The sequence below is a fragment of the Marmota marmota genome, unplaced genomic scaffold, assembly GCF_001458135.2.
Source record: "Marmota marmota marmota unplaced genomic scaffold, marMar, whole genome shotgun sequence".
Lineage (NCBI taxonomy): Eukaryota > Metazoa > Chordata > Mammalia > Rodentia > Sciuridae > Marmota > Marmota marmota.
In genome coordinates this window covers 517,535-535,402 of record NW_026000245.1, presented here as the reverse complement: position 1 = coordinate 535,402, position 17,868 = coordinate 517,535, and the positions used below count along the sequence as shown (strand labels likewise).

General features: G+C 32.4%; 1 protein-coding gene across 1 annotated transcript in view; it reads right to left on the bottom strand.

Moving 5' to 3' along the window:
* Window positions 1-17,868, bottom strand: part of LOC107159953 (pleckstrin homology domain interacting protein) — a 198,935-nt gene that overhangs the window by 102,511 nt on the left and 78,556 nt on the right. The window contains exons 2-3 of the mRNA XM_015506594.2: window positions 1,744-1,894; window positions 1,551-1,649 (exon numbers count right to left, since the gene is read on the bottom strand). Of these exons, the coding sequence (XP_015362080.1) occupies window positions 1,551-1,649; window positions 1,744-1,894 (250 nt within the window). The remainder of the gene's footprint in view (window positions 1-1,550; window positions 1,650-1,743; window positions 1,895-17,868) is intronic.

Below are 17,868 nucleotides of genomic sequence, written 5' to 3'. Positions count from 1 at the left end.
TACCATCTCACTCCAGTAAGATTGGAAGCCATTATGAAGTCAAACAACAACAATGCTGTTGAGGATGTGGGGAAAAGGGTACACCTGTATATTGCTGGTGGGACTGCAAATTGGTGGGGCCAATTTGGAAAACAGTATGGAGATTCCAGGGAAAGCTAGGAATGGAACCACCATTTGACCCATCTATTCCCCTTCTCGGACTATTCCCCAAAGACCTTAAAAGAGCGTATTATAGGGATACAGCTACATCGATGTTCATAGCAGCACAATTCATAATAGCAAGACTGTGGAACCAACCTAGATGCCCTTCAATAGATGAATGGATAAAAAAATGTGGCATTTATACACAATGCAGTATTACTCAGCAATAAAAAATGACAAAATCATGGCATTTGCAGGGAAATGGATGGCATTAGAGCAGATTATGCTAAGTGAAGCTAGCCAATCCCTAAAAAACAAATGCCAAATGTCTTCTTTGATATAAGGAGGGCAACTAAGAACAGAGCAGGGAGGAAGAGCATGAGAAGAAGATTATCATTAAACAGGGATGAGAGGTGGGAGGGAAAGGGAGAGAGAAGGGAAATTGCATGGAAATGGAAGGAGACCCTCACTGTTATACAAAATTACATACAAGAGGAAGTGAGGGGAAAGGGTGAAAAAAAAACGAGAGAGAAATGAGTTATGATAGATGAGGTAGAGAGAGGGGAGGGGGGATAGGAAGGGGATAGGAAGGGCAGAAGAATACAACATACACTAGTATGGCAGTATGTAAAACGTGGATGTGTAACCCATGTGATTCTGCAATCTGTATACAGGGTAAAAATGGGAGTTCATAATCCACTTGAATCAAATGTATGAAATATGATATGTCAAGAGCTCTGTAATGTTTTGAACAATAATAAAAAAAATAAATAAAAAACTGAAAAAAATATTATAATCAACTTCTTCATAAGTTCTTGAGTAAAAGAAAGACACAGTAATAGGAGAACTGAATAAGATTACTATTACAGTGTCACATAGTATGCTGGAAGGAAGAAAGGTGGAAAATGGAAGCAATTAAGTCTAGTTCAGAAAATGCTATATCAATCCCAGGTAAAACAAGGATCTAGAAGTAGTTGAAGTGAAAGAAATATTGAACTCAAGAGGAAGACCTATCTGCAACAGTTCTTCTTTGAAATTTTATAGACAAAAATATGCACAGGACTTACGGATAACCAAACTGCTTTTGTTTTCTACAGTAACAAATCTGAATTGTGATACTAACACTACTAAACTCAATCTAATAACATCCAGTTTAGTAAAAAAGGTTTGTAAAAATAAAACACTAAAGAGCTAATTAGCTTACACAAGGCACAATGTATATGTTCCATAATTACACATTATTATGACTTTGTTATTAAAACTATTAATGTAAGAAAAAATCTGATAGTTCTTTCCTCTTTGAATGCTGATGCATATGAGATTCTGTGACAGCACAGTAAATAAAAAACTTTTTATTTTCAAATACTATTTACCAAGAGGATATCAATTATAAAAAGAACTCAACTCACCAATGCTGGGTGGGCTACCATAGTTAATTGGTGACTCAGGTGGTCTTCCACAATGCAATGCAGCCAGAGCAGATCCTTTCCATACAACATGCTTGCAGCCTATTAAACACACATATTTTTATGAATACAAAAATAGGACACAAGAACAAAGTGAGAAAAAGAATGTCTAAATTATACTGGAAAATTTCCTTACTTTTATTTGTACGTAGCAAGGACTGTCTTCCAGCTCCTAATAAAGTTTGTACTCCAGGAACACTTTGAGGAATTTCTTGTTCAAGAAGTGGTCCTAGTCGATGACATATTTGCAGCAAGTGATCAGGTGCCAGATGCCTGTAATACTTCACCTATTATGTGAAAGACAAACAAAAATATTTGTTATGTAAAATTATATAATTCTTTACAACAAGTGGAATGTAAAACCACTTGTTTCATAAAAAATAGCTGCACTAACCATCACTTAGTCCGCTGAAGACCAAAAAAAAAAAAAAAGCTAAAAACTAATGTAACCTAAATGTAGCAAGATATATGAATTAACAGATGCTAGTCAATGAAAATGCTAATGAATAAAAAACATAGCATTATATATTTCAGTTTATCACTTGGATTTTTCAAGAACTTTAAGAAACAACCAAAGAAAAAAATCATCCAACTACAAAAGACAATAAATGTTTTTGAGACCCTGATATTATGAAGAAAATCTCCAGAATAATTAAGAATTAAACAATTGGGGCTGGGGATGTGGCTCAAGCGGTAGCGCTCTCGCTTGGCATGCATGCAGCCCGGATTCGATCCTCAGCACCACATACAAACAAAGGATGTTGTGTCCGCGGATAACTAAAAAATAAATATTAAAATTCTCTCTCTCTCTCTAAAAAAAAAAAGGATTAAATAATTGACAAGTTTATATTCTCATTACAAAACTTAAGAACACTTAATATCTACACCGAATTTTATAACTTACCAAAAATCTTTTATAAAAGCCAAAATTCCAACTCTTGCTTTAGGCAAGTTTCAAATATAAAATAAACCTAACTACCATAAAAACTTTAGGAACAACTCCAAAACACTGATTAATTTCTGTTAGCATTTGAAACCAATTATGAAATGCTGATATTTTTATACTCTTGTCTTTAAAGAAATGAGCAGTACCACACAATTTAAACAGATTTAAATTAGAACAAAAATATACTATTTTATCACTTTATATACAGCTACCAAGGTATAAAAGATGTCAGTTAAGTACCTAACTGCACCATTAAAGGTGTTTTCAAAAGCATGTTCTAGAAACCCCTGGAGGTTTTACAGATAAAAAAATGAATACCATTGATACTGCATTTCCTTTTTTACTACATATATGACTAGAGATATCACAAAGATTGAATGTAGAAACTGATATGGAATTCTAACAGTCCTGTATTAATCTAGACCCCAAAGATCGACAAAAATGTAAAACAACACCTCTCCTCACAGAAGTTTTTATAAAATTTATACTATTATTTGTATTAACATGAAAGTATTCACTAGGCTTCTAATGTGTCAAGTGGTAAGTCACTATTATGGTAAATACCAATAAATTATAACCCACATAAAGGGACCTCAATAATATTTAGTGTAAAGGGGTTCTGAGACCAAGCAGTTTCAAAACTGCTCTCCAATTCATGAGTTTTTAAGATGAATTTTTTATGATAGGACTAATGAGGAGTAGATAAGGAATTAAACCATTTCATTCCATCCTGTAATTATCTGTAACACACCACTGCACAAGACCACGAGTGATATTCTTTAAAAGTTGGTTATTACACTTCCTCCTAAGCTGGAACCAAAAAGGGAAACCCATCTTACTTTTCATCATAACATACTGCTATTGTGGATAAGATGGAGTCATACTGTCACACTTTGATCATTTTAAACTGCAGAGTCCGGCACACAGTAGGTAGTTAAAAAGTCTTGGCAGAATCAAAAACTTTACAAAAAGGAGTTCTAATAAAACATGCATAATGCAAATTTTCACACTACGTACCTAGTTGGAGATTTTAAAAGTCCACTGACATTAAGAAATCTTCAGATACATCTATTTAATTTTATTTCAACCACAATTTTCTAAACTTTAGCTACAACACCCCTTTTTTCCATAATATCATATTCACTTAGAACATTTTCCAGAAACCGCTAGTATGATTAAATAAAACTGACATTTGGGCTGGGATTGTGGCTCAGAGGTACAGCGCTTGCCTGACCAATGTGAGGCACTGGGTTCGATTCTCAGCACCACATATAAATAAATGAATAAAATAAAGGTCTATCGACAACTAAAAAAAAAAATTTAAAACCTGACATTAAAAAGTATTTAGAAGAAAATATAACAAAATATGAGAACTTAAAAACTATATTTACACTTTTCTCTGATCTTTTCCAGTATGTTCTTCAACTCTACTGCATAGTAAGGTGACTATGGTTACCAAAATATTTCAAAATAGCTAGAGGGAAGACTTTAAATGTTCTTAGCATAAAGAAATGATAAATTTATGAGGTGATAGATATGCTAAATACCCTAATTTGATCATCACATAAGGTATATATGTATCAAAATAACACAGTGGCCGGGTGGGATGTGCACGCCTGTGAACCCAGCAATAGGAAGGATTAAAGGAGGCAGAGTTGCCAGTCTCAGCAACTTAGCAAATTCTGTCTCAAAATAAAAAATAAAAAGACTGGGGATATAGCTCCATGGTAAAGTACCCTGGGTTCAATCCCTAGTACAAAAACAAACAAAAAAACATACACTGTACCTCATAAATATGTAGAAACATTTATATGTCAAAAACAAAATTTAAAAGTTATAAAAGATAAAATTTAAATGAAAAAGTCTAGAATATTTTTAAGGTCCCTTTCAGTTCTAAACTTATATGTGGTAATTATTTCAATGTAATTTCTTAAATGCTCAAAATTCCTTTAAAAATTTATACTTCAGCTGTGTGTGGTGGCACACACCTGTAATCCCAGTGGCTCAGGAGGCTGAGGCAGCAGGATCCCGAGTTCAAAACCAGCCTCAGCAAAAGCGAGGCACTAAGCAATTCAGTGAGACCCTGTCTCTAAATAAAATATAAAAATACAAAATAGGGCTGAGGATGTGGCTCAGTGGTTGAGTGCCCCTGAGTTCAATCTCTGGTACCCACACCACCCTCCAAAATTATACTTCAAAAAAATAAAGTTCATTACTTACTAACTTCAGTTCTGTGATGATCCTGTTTTATCAACTGCTGGCAAAAATATCTTTTTCCAGGTACAAAACCTGAAAATCTGTACTGCAGAATTCTATCTTTTTTGAGTCACTTTGTCTAAAGCTTTCTTTGATAATATATTTTGATTTTTCAAAAATCAACTTTCACTTCAGTTCTTAAACTCCTCATATTTTCTCCAGCTTTTGAGACTTTATAGAAGCTGATTCCTATGCTGGCAATCTTCTTTTTACACACCCACTTCCGCACCTCAATCTCTTTCATGTTTTAATCTATATGCCTCACTGACTTCCATGATCTATTCACAACTCTGCCCCTTCTTTATGTACATTCTTTGTGTTCCTGTAGGACATTATATTCCTTTTCAAATGTTCCTTCATCTCCTGGCATTCTATAGTATTTATCAAATTAATTGTTCTTAATATAACTTGATACTTAACCTTCAGTGGAAATCTAATAACTATGATTCTCATTCACAGAAACACACAGGTTCTTGCCCAATCTGGGGATTCAAAAGACCCTTTCACTAATACTAAAATTGCTGGTTAACTTGTTCATATCCTATATAAAAGATATAGGATTAAACCTTGTTTATCTGTCTACATGGTATCTAATGTAGGACTTGAAGTTAAGTGCTTAATAAACTATTAGATAAATAAACACATGAGAAAATGTAAAAATTGGGGCTGGGGTTGTGGCTCAGTGGTACAGCACTTGCCTAGCATGTGTGAGGCACTGGGTTCAATTCTCAGCACAACATATAAAACAAATAATTAAAGGTCCATCAATAGCTAATAAAAATATTTTTTAAAAAGAAAATGTAAAAATTACTACTTCACTGCTAAAAAACCAAAACATTTTCAACACCTATCCTAGCACATAAAAATAAAGCAAAAAATATTTTATATTTACATAGTCTAATGATTCTAATGATTTTAGTCACTTTTTAAAGCCACAAAACATATTTTTTTTTAATATTTAATTATTTATTTATTTGGCGGACACAACATCTTTGTATGTGGTGCTGAGGATCGAACCCGGGCCACACGCATGCCAGGCGAGCGCGCTACCGCTTGAGCCACATCCCCAGCCCCCACAAAACATATTTTCAAACAAAATTTTAGACAAAACAAAGTTACAAAGCATTCTTACTTAAGCATCAGGGATACAAATCTCAATGCCTGACTCTACATTTGGTTCCTCTTAGCACTCTCTGAGGTATTTGCCACAAGAGGAAAGCTGAAGCTGTTTTCTCATAAAATCTATAAGGCTACCAGCATCTGTATTTATCCTACATCTTATTAACATAATTGCCCCTATTAATATCTAAGATCTAATCCCCCTAATGCTTTGAATCCTAACTCAAAAGTATTTTATACCAACACCTATATGGACTATCCCAACAACCAAATTCTCTAACTTAATGGAAATCCTAAACTATAAATTAGTCCTCCACAATCCTTATGTTCCCCCCTTCCTTAACATCTCCACCTACATTTAAACATGCTCACTCTGCTTTCAACTTGGGCAAAAACCAAAAATCCTGACTTGACTTCTCTAACCCATCCCTTCTCAACATTAATACCCCAGCTATCACTTTCCCTTTCTTCTCCTCTTTAGAAACATGGTTTTTAAAAAACAGTCTATTGGGGCTGGGGATGTGGTTCAAGCGGAGGCGCGCTCGCCTGGCATGCGTGCGGCCTGGGTTCGATCCTCAGCACCACATACAAAACAAAAAAGATGTTGTGTCCACTGAAAACTAAAAAATAAATATTAAAAAATTCTCTCTCACTCTCTCTTTAAAAAAATAAAAATAAAAAATAGTCTATCGTCAGTCTCATCTCATCTCTCACTCTCACTTCAACCTACTACATACAAGCTTTCATCCTCCTGACATTAGAAGGGCTCTTACTAAAAGTTCACCTTACTTGTTGACAAATCTATACTATCTCAATATCTCTAACCCAGTTGAGCATTCATTCACTCCTTTGCAAACCCTACGTTCTCTTAACATCTGCCAGACTCCTTGGTTTTCCTCCTATCTCTTTAACCATTCCTTCTCTTTGTCCTTTATAGGCTTATCCTCTTCTACCTAGCCATTAAATGAAGTTTCTTAAAGTTCTAGGTCCCAGAACCCAAATCCAGACCCTCTTTTCCTCCCAAAATTCAACACTGACCCCCAAAACATTCCCTACCTTGATGAACATCAACACTATCTTTCCAAACTTAAAACTGGAACAAGGAGTCATAACTTTTCTCACTGCTTGGGCCTCCCACCTATCCCACCCCAGTATCCAATCTGTCACCAAATCCACCTGACTTTTTCTTCTTATTCTTAAACCTATCTACCTCTATCTCCATAATAACAACCTGCCCAAAAGTTCAAATCATCTTCACAACAAACTCTATCTTTCCCATACTTACTCATGCCTTCCACCTTATCCAACTCTATTTTCTATATTGCAAATAAAATTCTTTCCAAAACACACATATGATCAAGTCACCTCTAAACTTAAAACACTACAGAGGCTTTCCTTGCTCTTTTTAGATACAGATCCAAATTCCTAAAATGGTCTACTTATCTGGCACATTCCCATTCCCCACTAGCTCTCACTCCACAATTCAGATACAATGGACTTCTTTCAGGTTCTTTACCTATACTCTTTCCTGTCAGGCTTTTCCCATGTGGCACACTTTCTGCATTTCTGACACCCCTCTTATCCAAACAACTCTTCTATATGCTTCAGATAGTCCCTCCAATGTAACTTCTTTTGTTCTTTACAAAGACTCTTTTCTCTGTTGACACTTTCCATGATTCCTTTTTAATTCACATCAGTTTGTGATTATGCATTTAGAGTTTAAGATTATATATCTGAGGTTTTTCTTCTCTATTTTACCAGAAACTACAAAAAAAAAAAAAAAAACAGGGGCCCTGAATTTTTTTTCTCTCAACTACTTTATGTACACACACATATAGCAAGCAAACTTTTTAAAAAATAAAAGTATACTTTTCTACTGCCTTATTCTAAACCTTCTTTATAAACACATAAATTATACTCATGTTCTTCATAAATATTAAACCATGTCACTATGACCATTTAAAACGTAAAACAACTTTTGACAGTTAAAATTGTTTATGGTTATACATGACCTTTTTTAAAATATCTTTATTTTTTTATGTGATGCTGAGGATTGAACCCAGTGCCCCACACATGCGAGGCAAGCACTCTACCACTGATCTACAGCCCCAGCCCTACAAATGACTTTTAATTTCCAAGTTAGTAGGAACCTCATCTTTAATTTTAACTTAAGGCTTTTAGTTTAAATTAGCTTTTTATTTTATTAGAAAATTATTAAAAGGAAGACATTAAGTCACATTGTAATAAAATCCTTAATACATGACTATATTTGGATTCTCAGTATCTGTTGTACACTATTATTTAGTAAGACTCATTACTTTCTGTAACCATAGTAGCTGTTTTCAAACTTTTAAGATATTCAACACATAAAGGTATGACCAAATTATAAAACTAAGTATGATAAATATGATTATGTATAAATATATTTGATTAGATATATATACATAAATATATGATTAATAACCCACTAACATAGCTAACATATCGATTCCACACTATAAATGCCAGGCCCTACAGTAAATGTGGTTACATACTCTTACTATTCTTATTCCATAAAGAAATTATTTCCCAAAAAATACAGCAACTATTTTATGGTTACACACAATAACTGTATAGTAGAGGTAGTCAAATTAAAATATTCTAGCATTAGAACTTACATTCATACTGCCTCATGAATTACCTGATGCTTCAAAATGTATTTATATACTAATGGGCAAAGAGAAAAACAAGTGACATTTTGAATAATTGTCAACACACATTAAACTAAGCCAGAAAAAAAAATATTTTACCATTCACTTTCACTACTAAAAAAAAAAAACTAGAATAAAAGCACAAATGCTTATAGGCTAAAGGGAATACTCTCTTTTAAAATCTAAGGGTAAAAGTAGAAGATACAACTACAATGATATGTTGACAATCCTAAAAAGCCTCCTAAAATGGCTGTAAAAATTCAATGTGACGAACCTAACATTTTTAAGATTATTTTTTAATTTGAAATTTGTTATAAATATGGATTAAAGTTACTAATCCCTTAAAAATTGATTACTATAAAAATTTTCAAATGACCACTTATTAGTTGTGCTCAAATTTAACACATGCCCCTTTTGATGAACAAACACTGGTTTATCTCTTCCCTCCATGAAGAACCTGCTTTATGGATGCTACCCCTGATGCTACCCCATTGAGATTCACTACTCTACAGGCTTAACCAGAGACTCATGGAAGCTTTTTCAAACTTCTTATAAACCTTCCAACTCCATTCTCAATTGAGAATTACTTGCTATAGTAAAAGAAATCTTTGGTTACCTGTCTATAATTAATGGTTAAAATATGAATTAAACAAAGGTATCCTTTTTTAAAATATCATGCTACATTATCCAAAGTACAGATCAGCAAGCATGGGTCAGATTTTAGGTTTCGGGAGCTACCTACTATTTACATTTAAAAAAAAAAAAAACACTTTAAAAATGTATTAAGTCATTCTTACCTCAGGTCTTAAAAAAAAGTTTCTTACACAATTTATCCAAAACAGCTATAGTATACCAACTATTCCTCTGAAGAATAATCCACAGTTCTAGCTATGTTTCTAAGAGCAAAGATTACAGAACTCTGTGAAACAGAGGCAACTCTCTTCATCCCTTGTCCATCTTGTCCCAAATCATAGACCCTTATCATTCCTTTCTCACATTTCACATAAAACTATTTCTAGAATTTCAAGCGGAATTTGAATACTACAATCATCTTTTGAGGATGTGAACTGTGAAGCCTAGAAGGAAAATGGAAAGAAACTGAGCTGAACGGCTTATTATCCTGCATCTTTATCTAAACAAACTTCTTTTGGCTTAGTATGTTATTTTATATAAACAGCTATCCTTTCTAGCCAAGAAAAGTTTGCCATTATCATAAGGTATTGTTAAAAGTTAATACAATATAAAGGATCTGAAAGACACTGCTTTCCACCAGACATAATATCATTAAGAACTTTCCTTAATAATTTTTAAAGAAAAATTAGTAATTTTGAAGGAAATATGATACAAACATCCTGGGTTTAAACTTGCTAACCAGGAGCATGGAGAAAACACTCTTTTGTTACCAGATATTGAACCTAGGGGCGCTTAACTACTGAGCCACATGTCCAGCCTTTTTTTGTATTTTATTTAGAGAGGGGGGGGTCTCACTGAGTTGCTAAGTGCCTCAATAAGTTGCTGAGGCTGGGTTTGAACTCTCAATCTTCCTGCCTCAGCCTCCCTAGTTACTGGGATTACAGACACGCACCACAACCAGCTGGAGAAAATATTTTTAAACTTCAGTGTCCCCTCATCTATATGAATTGGCATGCAACAGCCATCACATCAGAAGGTAGTCATAATTTATTAAATTATTTTCAACATATGATGTTCTTAGCATAGAACCTGACCATGAGAGTCAGCTATACTCCATATATCATGAACTACATGTTGACCCTTTATGTTGGGGGGGAAAAAACCCTCAAATAGGGAGAAAAGTTTTGAATATCTTTTCAACAAATTGTTTAAAATAAGGTTAGATCAATTAAGACTTTATGAAATAAGATCCAACTAATGTTTGGCACCAGTATAATCTGACTTGTCTTGGTTATTCACTTCATCCTTACGTCTTCAATACTCATAAAATGTCAGGTTTTTGGATATTTTTTTCCCATTTTTTTGTTGTTGCTTTCATTGCTAGTTCAAACCCAGGGACTCACACATACTAAACAAGCAATCTACCAATGGGCTAAATTCCCAGCCCAGCATTTCACTTTCTTTTCACAATTCTGTCCAACCTAAAGACCTCTGTTGTTCATTACATTTTGATTTAATACTAGTATAATGGAATACAATTCTTATTTTTATGACTATTCTAGTCTATGATAAAATTACAAACTATTTACTACTTAATTACTCTATAAGACAGCACCTAATATTCTCAAAATTTCCAAACTTCAACAATTATAAATCTGTTACTAGTATAACAAAGTATGGGTTAATTTTTATCTATAACCTTTATAGCTAAATACATATTTCTGACTTTGTTTTTGCTGTAATAGCTTCTCCACAGAGTGATATACTTAATTTGTGTCACTGTTTTGAAACTTGTTTAAACATCATTATCAAATAAACTGAAGGATTCCCTATCTCATAAGTAAAGAAAACTGAAGTTCAAAAGTAACACAATTTGTTGAAGGACATACATTTAAAAAATTAAAAAGTGAATCAAGGCCACGTTTCCTAATTACAATTTTATAATTTTTATTACATTACTAATTCCTCCTCAGAACTTTAATCTCCCCTCATCATCACACAAGCTTGATCACTAAAAACTACATGTCAAGTCAAATCCTTTAAGTTAACTATTTTCAGAACACTTAAATGCCTATAATTTCTTTATAACTAGAAATGTATGATAATTAATATAGAACCTTATTAAAGTATCATAATTAAACTTGGCGGTCTATTTACTCTTAAGAAATTGTGAATTTAAAAAAAAAAAAAACAGCTTGAAAGTCTTATTTCCACAATTTAGTCAACCATGAAGAACTCATTTAGTAATTCAGTTCAAATTATCAATACAAATACCAATAAAAATTTGTCATTTGAACAGAATGCAAAACACTCTTACATATTTTATTCATTACAATCTGACTGCATCTTGCTTATAAAACAAAACCAAAACCTATTCAGAATCAAGGTTTCCATAAACCAAATTAGGAATACCCTACTAAAACTCACTTAAAACACATATAAACACACACACATGCGTGACAAAACATTTGAAGTTTCGTTTTTAAGTCAAGTCATATTTGCTAAGCAAAATTTGTGCAATAAGAAATCCTTTTTAAGACATCATGTACATTACATTTTGATTTAACACTAGTGTTAAATCAGGTGAAAAAAAAATCACTGTCTACTAATTTAAAGATGGAAAAATCCTTCAATTCTTAAAATCTTAATACAACCAGTTTCGTTTTTTAGTAATGTTTCAGTTTCAGCACTCAAAATAACTATTACTTCATGTACAATGACAGTGAAATTGTTTCAGACAAGCATGTTTCACCAAATTGCCTAAAATTTGGTATTTCCACACCCCAGAAATAAACCAAAGTTAAGTGATATCCATTATTTTTTTTTTGCATTTTTGTATCATACTTTCTGCCCAGACAAGTGTGTGCCTGTTTTGTATCAGTGAAAGAGATCAAGTAGGTCAAACCAATATGACCACAGGCCAGCTAACATTCAAAATCCATGGATTCTCTAGTACTTCCTCTGGAATAGGCTACCAACATCTGCACTGCCATAGATAACCTAGGGTCTATAATACAAGTCTCATCACAATTCAGTTTTAACTTAAGCATAAGTTATGCCAGACTATACAACCACCTAAATTTCCTTAATATCAAAATTTTTGATTCAATCATCCTTTTCCATCTGTAATATTGAACCTCCAAGACTGCTTTTAGTATGGATGGTAAGCAACTGATGACTACCTTCTCTGTGGTAACCAAAGATGCTCAATTTTATATGTATATAAAGCTTCCAATATTATAACTGTTGATTTTTCAGTGCTGTGTTCTCAAATTCCATTCAGATAAAAAAATTATAATTTTCACCAATTTGCTATGGCATACTGACTGACACTGCTTTGTATCCCATACACTCAATAATTCATTAATTCCAAAGTAATTAACTTTCACCAAATTATTCATAATTTCACCAAAAGAGCCTCTCACAAAACTAAAAATCTTCACAAATTTAAAATTTATTTCTAAAATGGTAAATTTGACTCCTATTTTTTTTTAAAGAGAGAGAGAGAGAGACAGAGACAGAGAGAGAGAGAGAGGGAAAGAGAGAATTTTTTATATTTATTTTTCAGTTTTTGGCGGACACAACATCTTTCTTTGTATGTGGTGCTGAGGATCGAACCCCGGCCGCAGGCATGCCAGGCGAGCGCGCTACCGCTCGAGCCACATCCCCAGCCCGACTCCTATTATTTAACGTTCTTTATTGTTTTTAGATATAATTAGAAGAGTAACTTAAAATCCTAGAATAACTAGTTTCTAATTTTTTTCTAATATACTAATATAATACATGATTTTCCTGAAGTCAATAAAAAGTTCACTGAAACAGAAAGTAAAATAGACATGGTATAGTACTCTCTGCTAACTAAAGGATAGCTGGCTTAATATTACAGTTATTTTTCTATGACTTCTAGAATACTAGTAAGAATGAAATTAACCTGCTTGGTATTACTTGTCCAACCTAAGTTGCAAAGGATACAATTTTGTCACAATTGCACAGTGACATAATATATAATCACGAAATTGGGGTAAGAAAAAAATGACTTCAGTAGGTGAGAGGAATTTCCAGATCAAAACAAGTATAACAAAATCAAAAACTTGGGGTCCATCTTTCAAAAAACTCTGAATTAAAAAAAATTGACTCTGGATTTATTTACCCTAAAACTAACCTAAAGAATTAATTCCAAAGTCTCTATTAAATTGTTTAAAACATATACTCTTTAAACAAAAGATTGACAAAATACCTCTCTGATAATTTCTAAGAAGATTACAAGCTATTGTGGTTTTGAATTCCACAAATTTATATATAGAAGGAGCCAGATGAAAGAGCCAAGCTCCCTTACTTTTGTCTTGTGATCACTACCAACAGAATAAAGCTTCATCAATTCAGGATATTTCAATCACCCAAATATTCCTTACTGTTCATTGTTCCACACCAAAAGTTACATTTAGAATTAGCAACATATTTTTTCTAAAGATCTATTATCCAAAAAGTAATTTATTTTTTATATTTACCAAATTTTTTTATTTTCTGAGGCTTTATCATTTCATCCCTGATCCTAAAAAATATACTAATAGTACCTTCTGATGTTCTTAAAATGGTGTTATTGATACTATAACTGCTATATTTGAAAAATTATACATAATTGTTTCTGAAATAAATATGCTTTAAAAGAAAACTTTAACACCTTAAAGCTATAATTAGAACAATCTTTACTACCATTACTAAAGTTCTGTAAAACTATTACTAAAATTCTATAAAGCAAACCCCAACCCTTACATAGCACATGATTCATGCCCATCAATTACTACTCAGTCTTTAAAAGGTAGGAACTATTAACCCATTTTACAGATCAGAAAAGTGGACCCTTTCAATACTATGTTGTCTCCTAAAAATTATATAAAACACGGTGTTTAGGTAAGAACAATTCAACTCCCCTTTATGTTCACGCCACTTTGCAATGGGAGTCAAAATATTAAGAATCAAATGTACTTATTTCACTTAAAATTTTTGTAAATGCCTCAAAAATTTTTCAAAGGTACAAGTACTAACAGAATAATTAAATGTGTAAGCAATTATTTAGTTCTGTTCCTTCAGCACCTCCCCATATACTACTCCCACATAACATTTTATGTTTGTGAGATATTAAAGCCCTATTTTAGTCTAAGTTTCTATTTCACTGATAATTAAAAAACAAGCCAAAAAACCCCACATGTAACTCATCATATGCTGCTCCATCCCTTCCAAAAGAGACAGACATAGGCTGAGTCCTGAAAGTACCTCAATAGAGGGTGGGAATTCCTGACTCAAAAACCTGTCACATGGGGCTGGGATTATAGCTTCAGTTGGTAGAGCGCTCACCTGGCACATGTAAAGCACTTACAAAATAAAGGTATTTGGTCCATCTACTATAAAAAATATTTTTTAAAACCGTGTCATATGTTACCTATTTTTCTAAAACTTATCTCCTAGGTTTTATATGTTAACTTCCACATTAATCAGCATCCTCTAAATAAATGCATACCGAAGATATATACTTAAGTAAATCCTATTCAGGGTTCCTATTCAACTCTGAATTTGAGACTACCAATAATCTATGAAAACCAGTACTTAAACCATGTGGAAAACATAATAATTACGGAGCAACAAAGATGTATTCTACAACACGGTTAAGTGCCTCAAAAATTTTCATCTTTACAAAACATACTGCAACCAAAAAATAACATTATGAAAATTGTTTATTTAATTTTCTAACGTGCAAGGTTTCTCCAGATCTACTTTTCAATTTTGGAAAATTAAACTCCAAGAATGAAACAATTGAGCACTTAAAAATAACACTACTATTTCTAGTTCAAAATCACAGAATTTCAGATTAGAAAAATTTCAATCCACTCTTTCACAAATAAGATAACTAGGGAAAAGAGAAATGCCAAGATTTTCCCAAGATTACCTGCAAGCTGTCAGTAGTGTTTAAGATACAATACAAAAAAAAAAAAAATCCTGACTCTCAACCTACTAAAGGGTCTACTAAAAATTTTTCCCATAAGATGTTAGAAATATGCAGACATCTCTAAAGTGACAACTAGAAAGCACACTTAATAAACCAACTAGTTCAATTACTCAACCTAAGAAACAAATGACAAGTTTTCCTTTGTCCAAAAAATGTTTGGTTTTTTTCTTATTCTATAAAAAGTTCACCTATATACTTGGTTCCATTTAAAAAATAAGATTCTGACAAATATTTGAAAAATGCCCTTCTGCTTTAAAATTAATGTTTTTAAAAATTTATATAATCTGAATAAAATTATATCAGTGCCAAAACAAATCCTATCAAATTTCATTCATTTTGTTAAGAATGTTTTAAAACTCAACATAGATGGTAACAATTAGTCATATTTTATAATACCAAAAGCAAAAATAATGCTTGGATTATGAATATTTCCTACTTCAATCAAACCTGAAATAAATGCACTGGTTTTATTTTTATTTTTTTAACCATCAACTTTAATACTGCTTTTTAAACTCCATATTCTTAACTGAAATCCAATCATTGTGATTCTATCTGCAGGCTAACTAAAAATGCTGATCAGTGCCCATAAGTACAAATATACACCCTTTCCTAACTTGCTAAGATTTTCTAATTTTTCTAGAACTTGCAATTTGACATTTGAATTTTCCCATTTAAAATACTGCTCAGTTTATCAGTTAACATAGCAATCATTCCCAGGCAGAAATAGAAGCTACATAAATTAGTTTTACTCACCTAATGGTCTTCAAACCATTATTAAATAAATTCAACTTGATACACAACAATGTAAAACTTGTTTTTAAGTCATAAGAGTAAATTAAAACAATAGGAAATACTGCAAAAGAAATGAGCATGTGCTCACTTAGACACAACATTTCAGGATCTATCAAACAACAAAACAAAATGTGCTCAAAAACCTGGTAATCCAGAACATTTTTAAAACTAAGTCTCAAAAAAAAAAAAATCTAATGAAGTTAACCCAAGTAGCCACATACATAGATATATATTTGGACGGATATGAAAGCACCTTAAATGGTGCCTTGCATCCAGTATACACAGTAAGCAATATGCTGAATGAAAAAGAGAAAATGAATCAAACTCCCGACTTTAATAATAACTTTTAACTGCCTTATGAGTATGCCAACAAGACTGTTCTAGTAAGCTGAAAACTCTGAAAGCAAGAAAAAACACTTGCATGCAAAATAGGCTGATTTTGATAAGTAACACACTTAAGACAATTCTTACTGTACTTTAAATCTGAAAAACAGACTAGGAATATAAATTCTAACATGTGGAAGATGAGAAACACTTCTCCCCTTCCCCAATTAAATCACAGTTAAAAATTTTAAATGATTCCTAGAAGGAATCACAATTAGCTGCTTCATTTAAAAAAAAAAAAAAAAGTAACATTACCGAAGGTCTCCAAGAAAACAGCAATTCTCAGTGACTTGCACTTAAAAGATATTTTGTAAAACCTACCCCATCTTTAAAATGGAATATTAATATTACCCTTGTGATAATTTTCTCAAATAGCATGGAAGACATAGAAATCCACTTACAATTTTTGTCAAATATTTATAACAATAAAAATTTCAAATATTGGTTAGTAAATCTTGAACTACTTCAAACTCAATTCATTTTAACTAAGTATTGAATATAAAACTACCCTAAATCACTACTTGAAAAGTGACACAACTTAAGTGTGGAAATGAATACACTGCTAAGTCTCCATTAGATTTATTAAACTAAAGTACCCTTAGTATTTAACAGCTGTGAGCAATCATCTATAACTGACATTAAGAGACTTAAGCACACAAAAGCTAGGAGATGTACTATACCCAAAATAAAATAAAAGCTATCAAAATTATGCTCATGACTTCACTTCACATAAGACATTCATTCTGAATTAGGTGAAACTTCCTGATCATTACAGAGGCCCTGATGAGGTAACATTAGTAATTATAAGTATCTCAAAGGAGTTACAATCTCTCATAAACTCAATGCACTGCCTAAATTTCAAAAGCTTGGTATGCCTCGGTGTGACTGCTTTAATTGTCCTACACACACATTCATATAAACAACTTAAATCAGTTTAGGCAAAGAAAATACTATGGAAAGCATAGCTCCTTTTAAACTAAACTTTACAGTAACTACTTTTCTATTCACAATACTAAAAACGGAAGGTCACTTTCGGGAAGCAATTTTTAGAAATTACTAAAATATTCACGTTGAAAACCCACAAAACTAAAAAAACAGGTATTTTCCAATCTATTAAACAAAATATATCGCAATATTAACACAAAAAACTTATCAGTCAAGTTCCATACTACAGTAGATATTTATCAAAACTCCCCAATGTCTTTCAATAATAGTTTTTAACTAAAAGTGGGGGGCATACCAAGAGAATTAACAAAATTAGAGAAAGCCTGTTAAAACTTCTGGTTTTACACTTAGGCAAATATGTTCCGGCAAAAACGCGCCGCTAGCCAACTATCATCACATACCGAACTCCTCCGATTAAAAAACAAAAAAAAAAAACAAAAAAAAAAAAACCCAGCTCTGAATTTAAGAAAGGGACGACCAAATTAAAAAAAA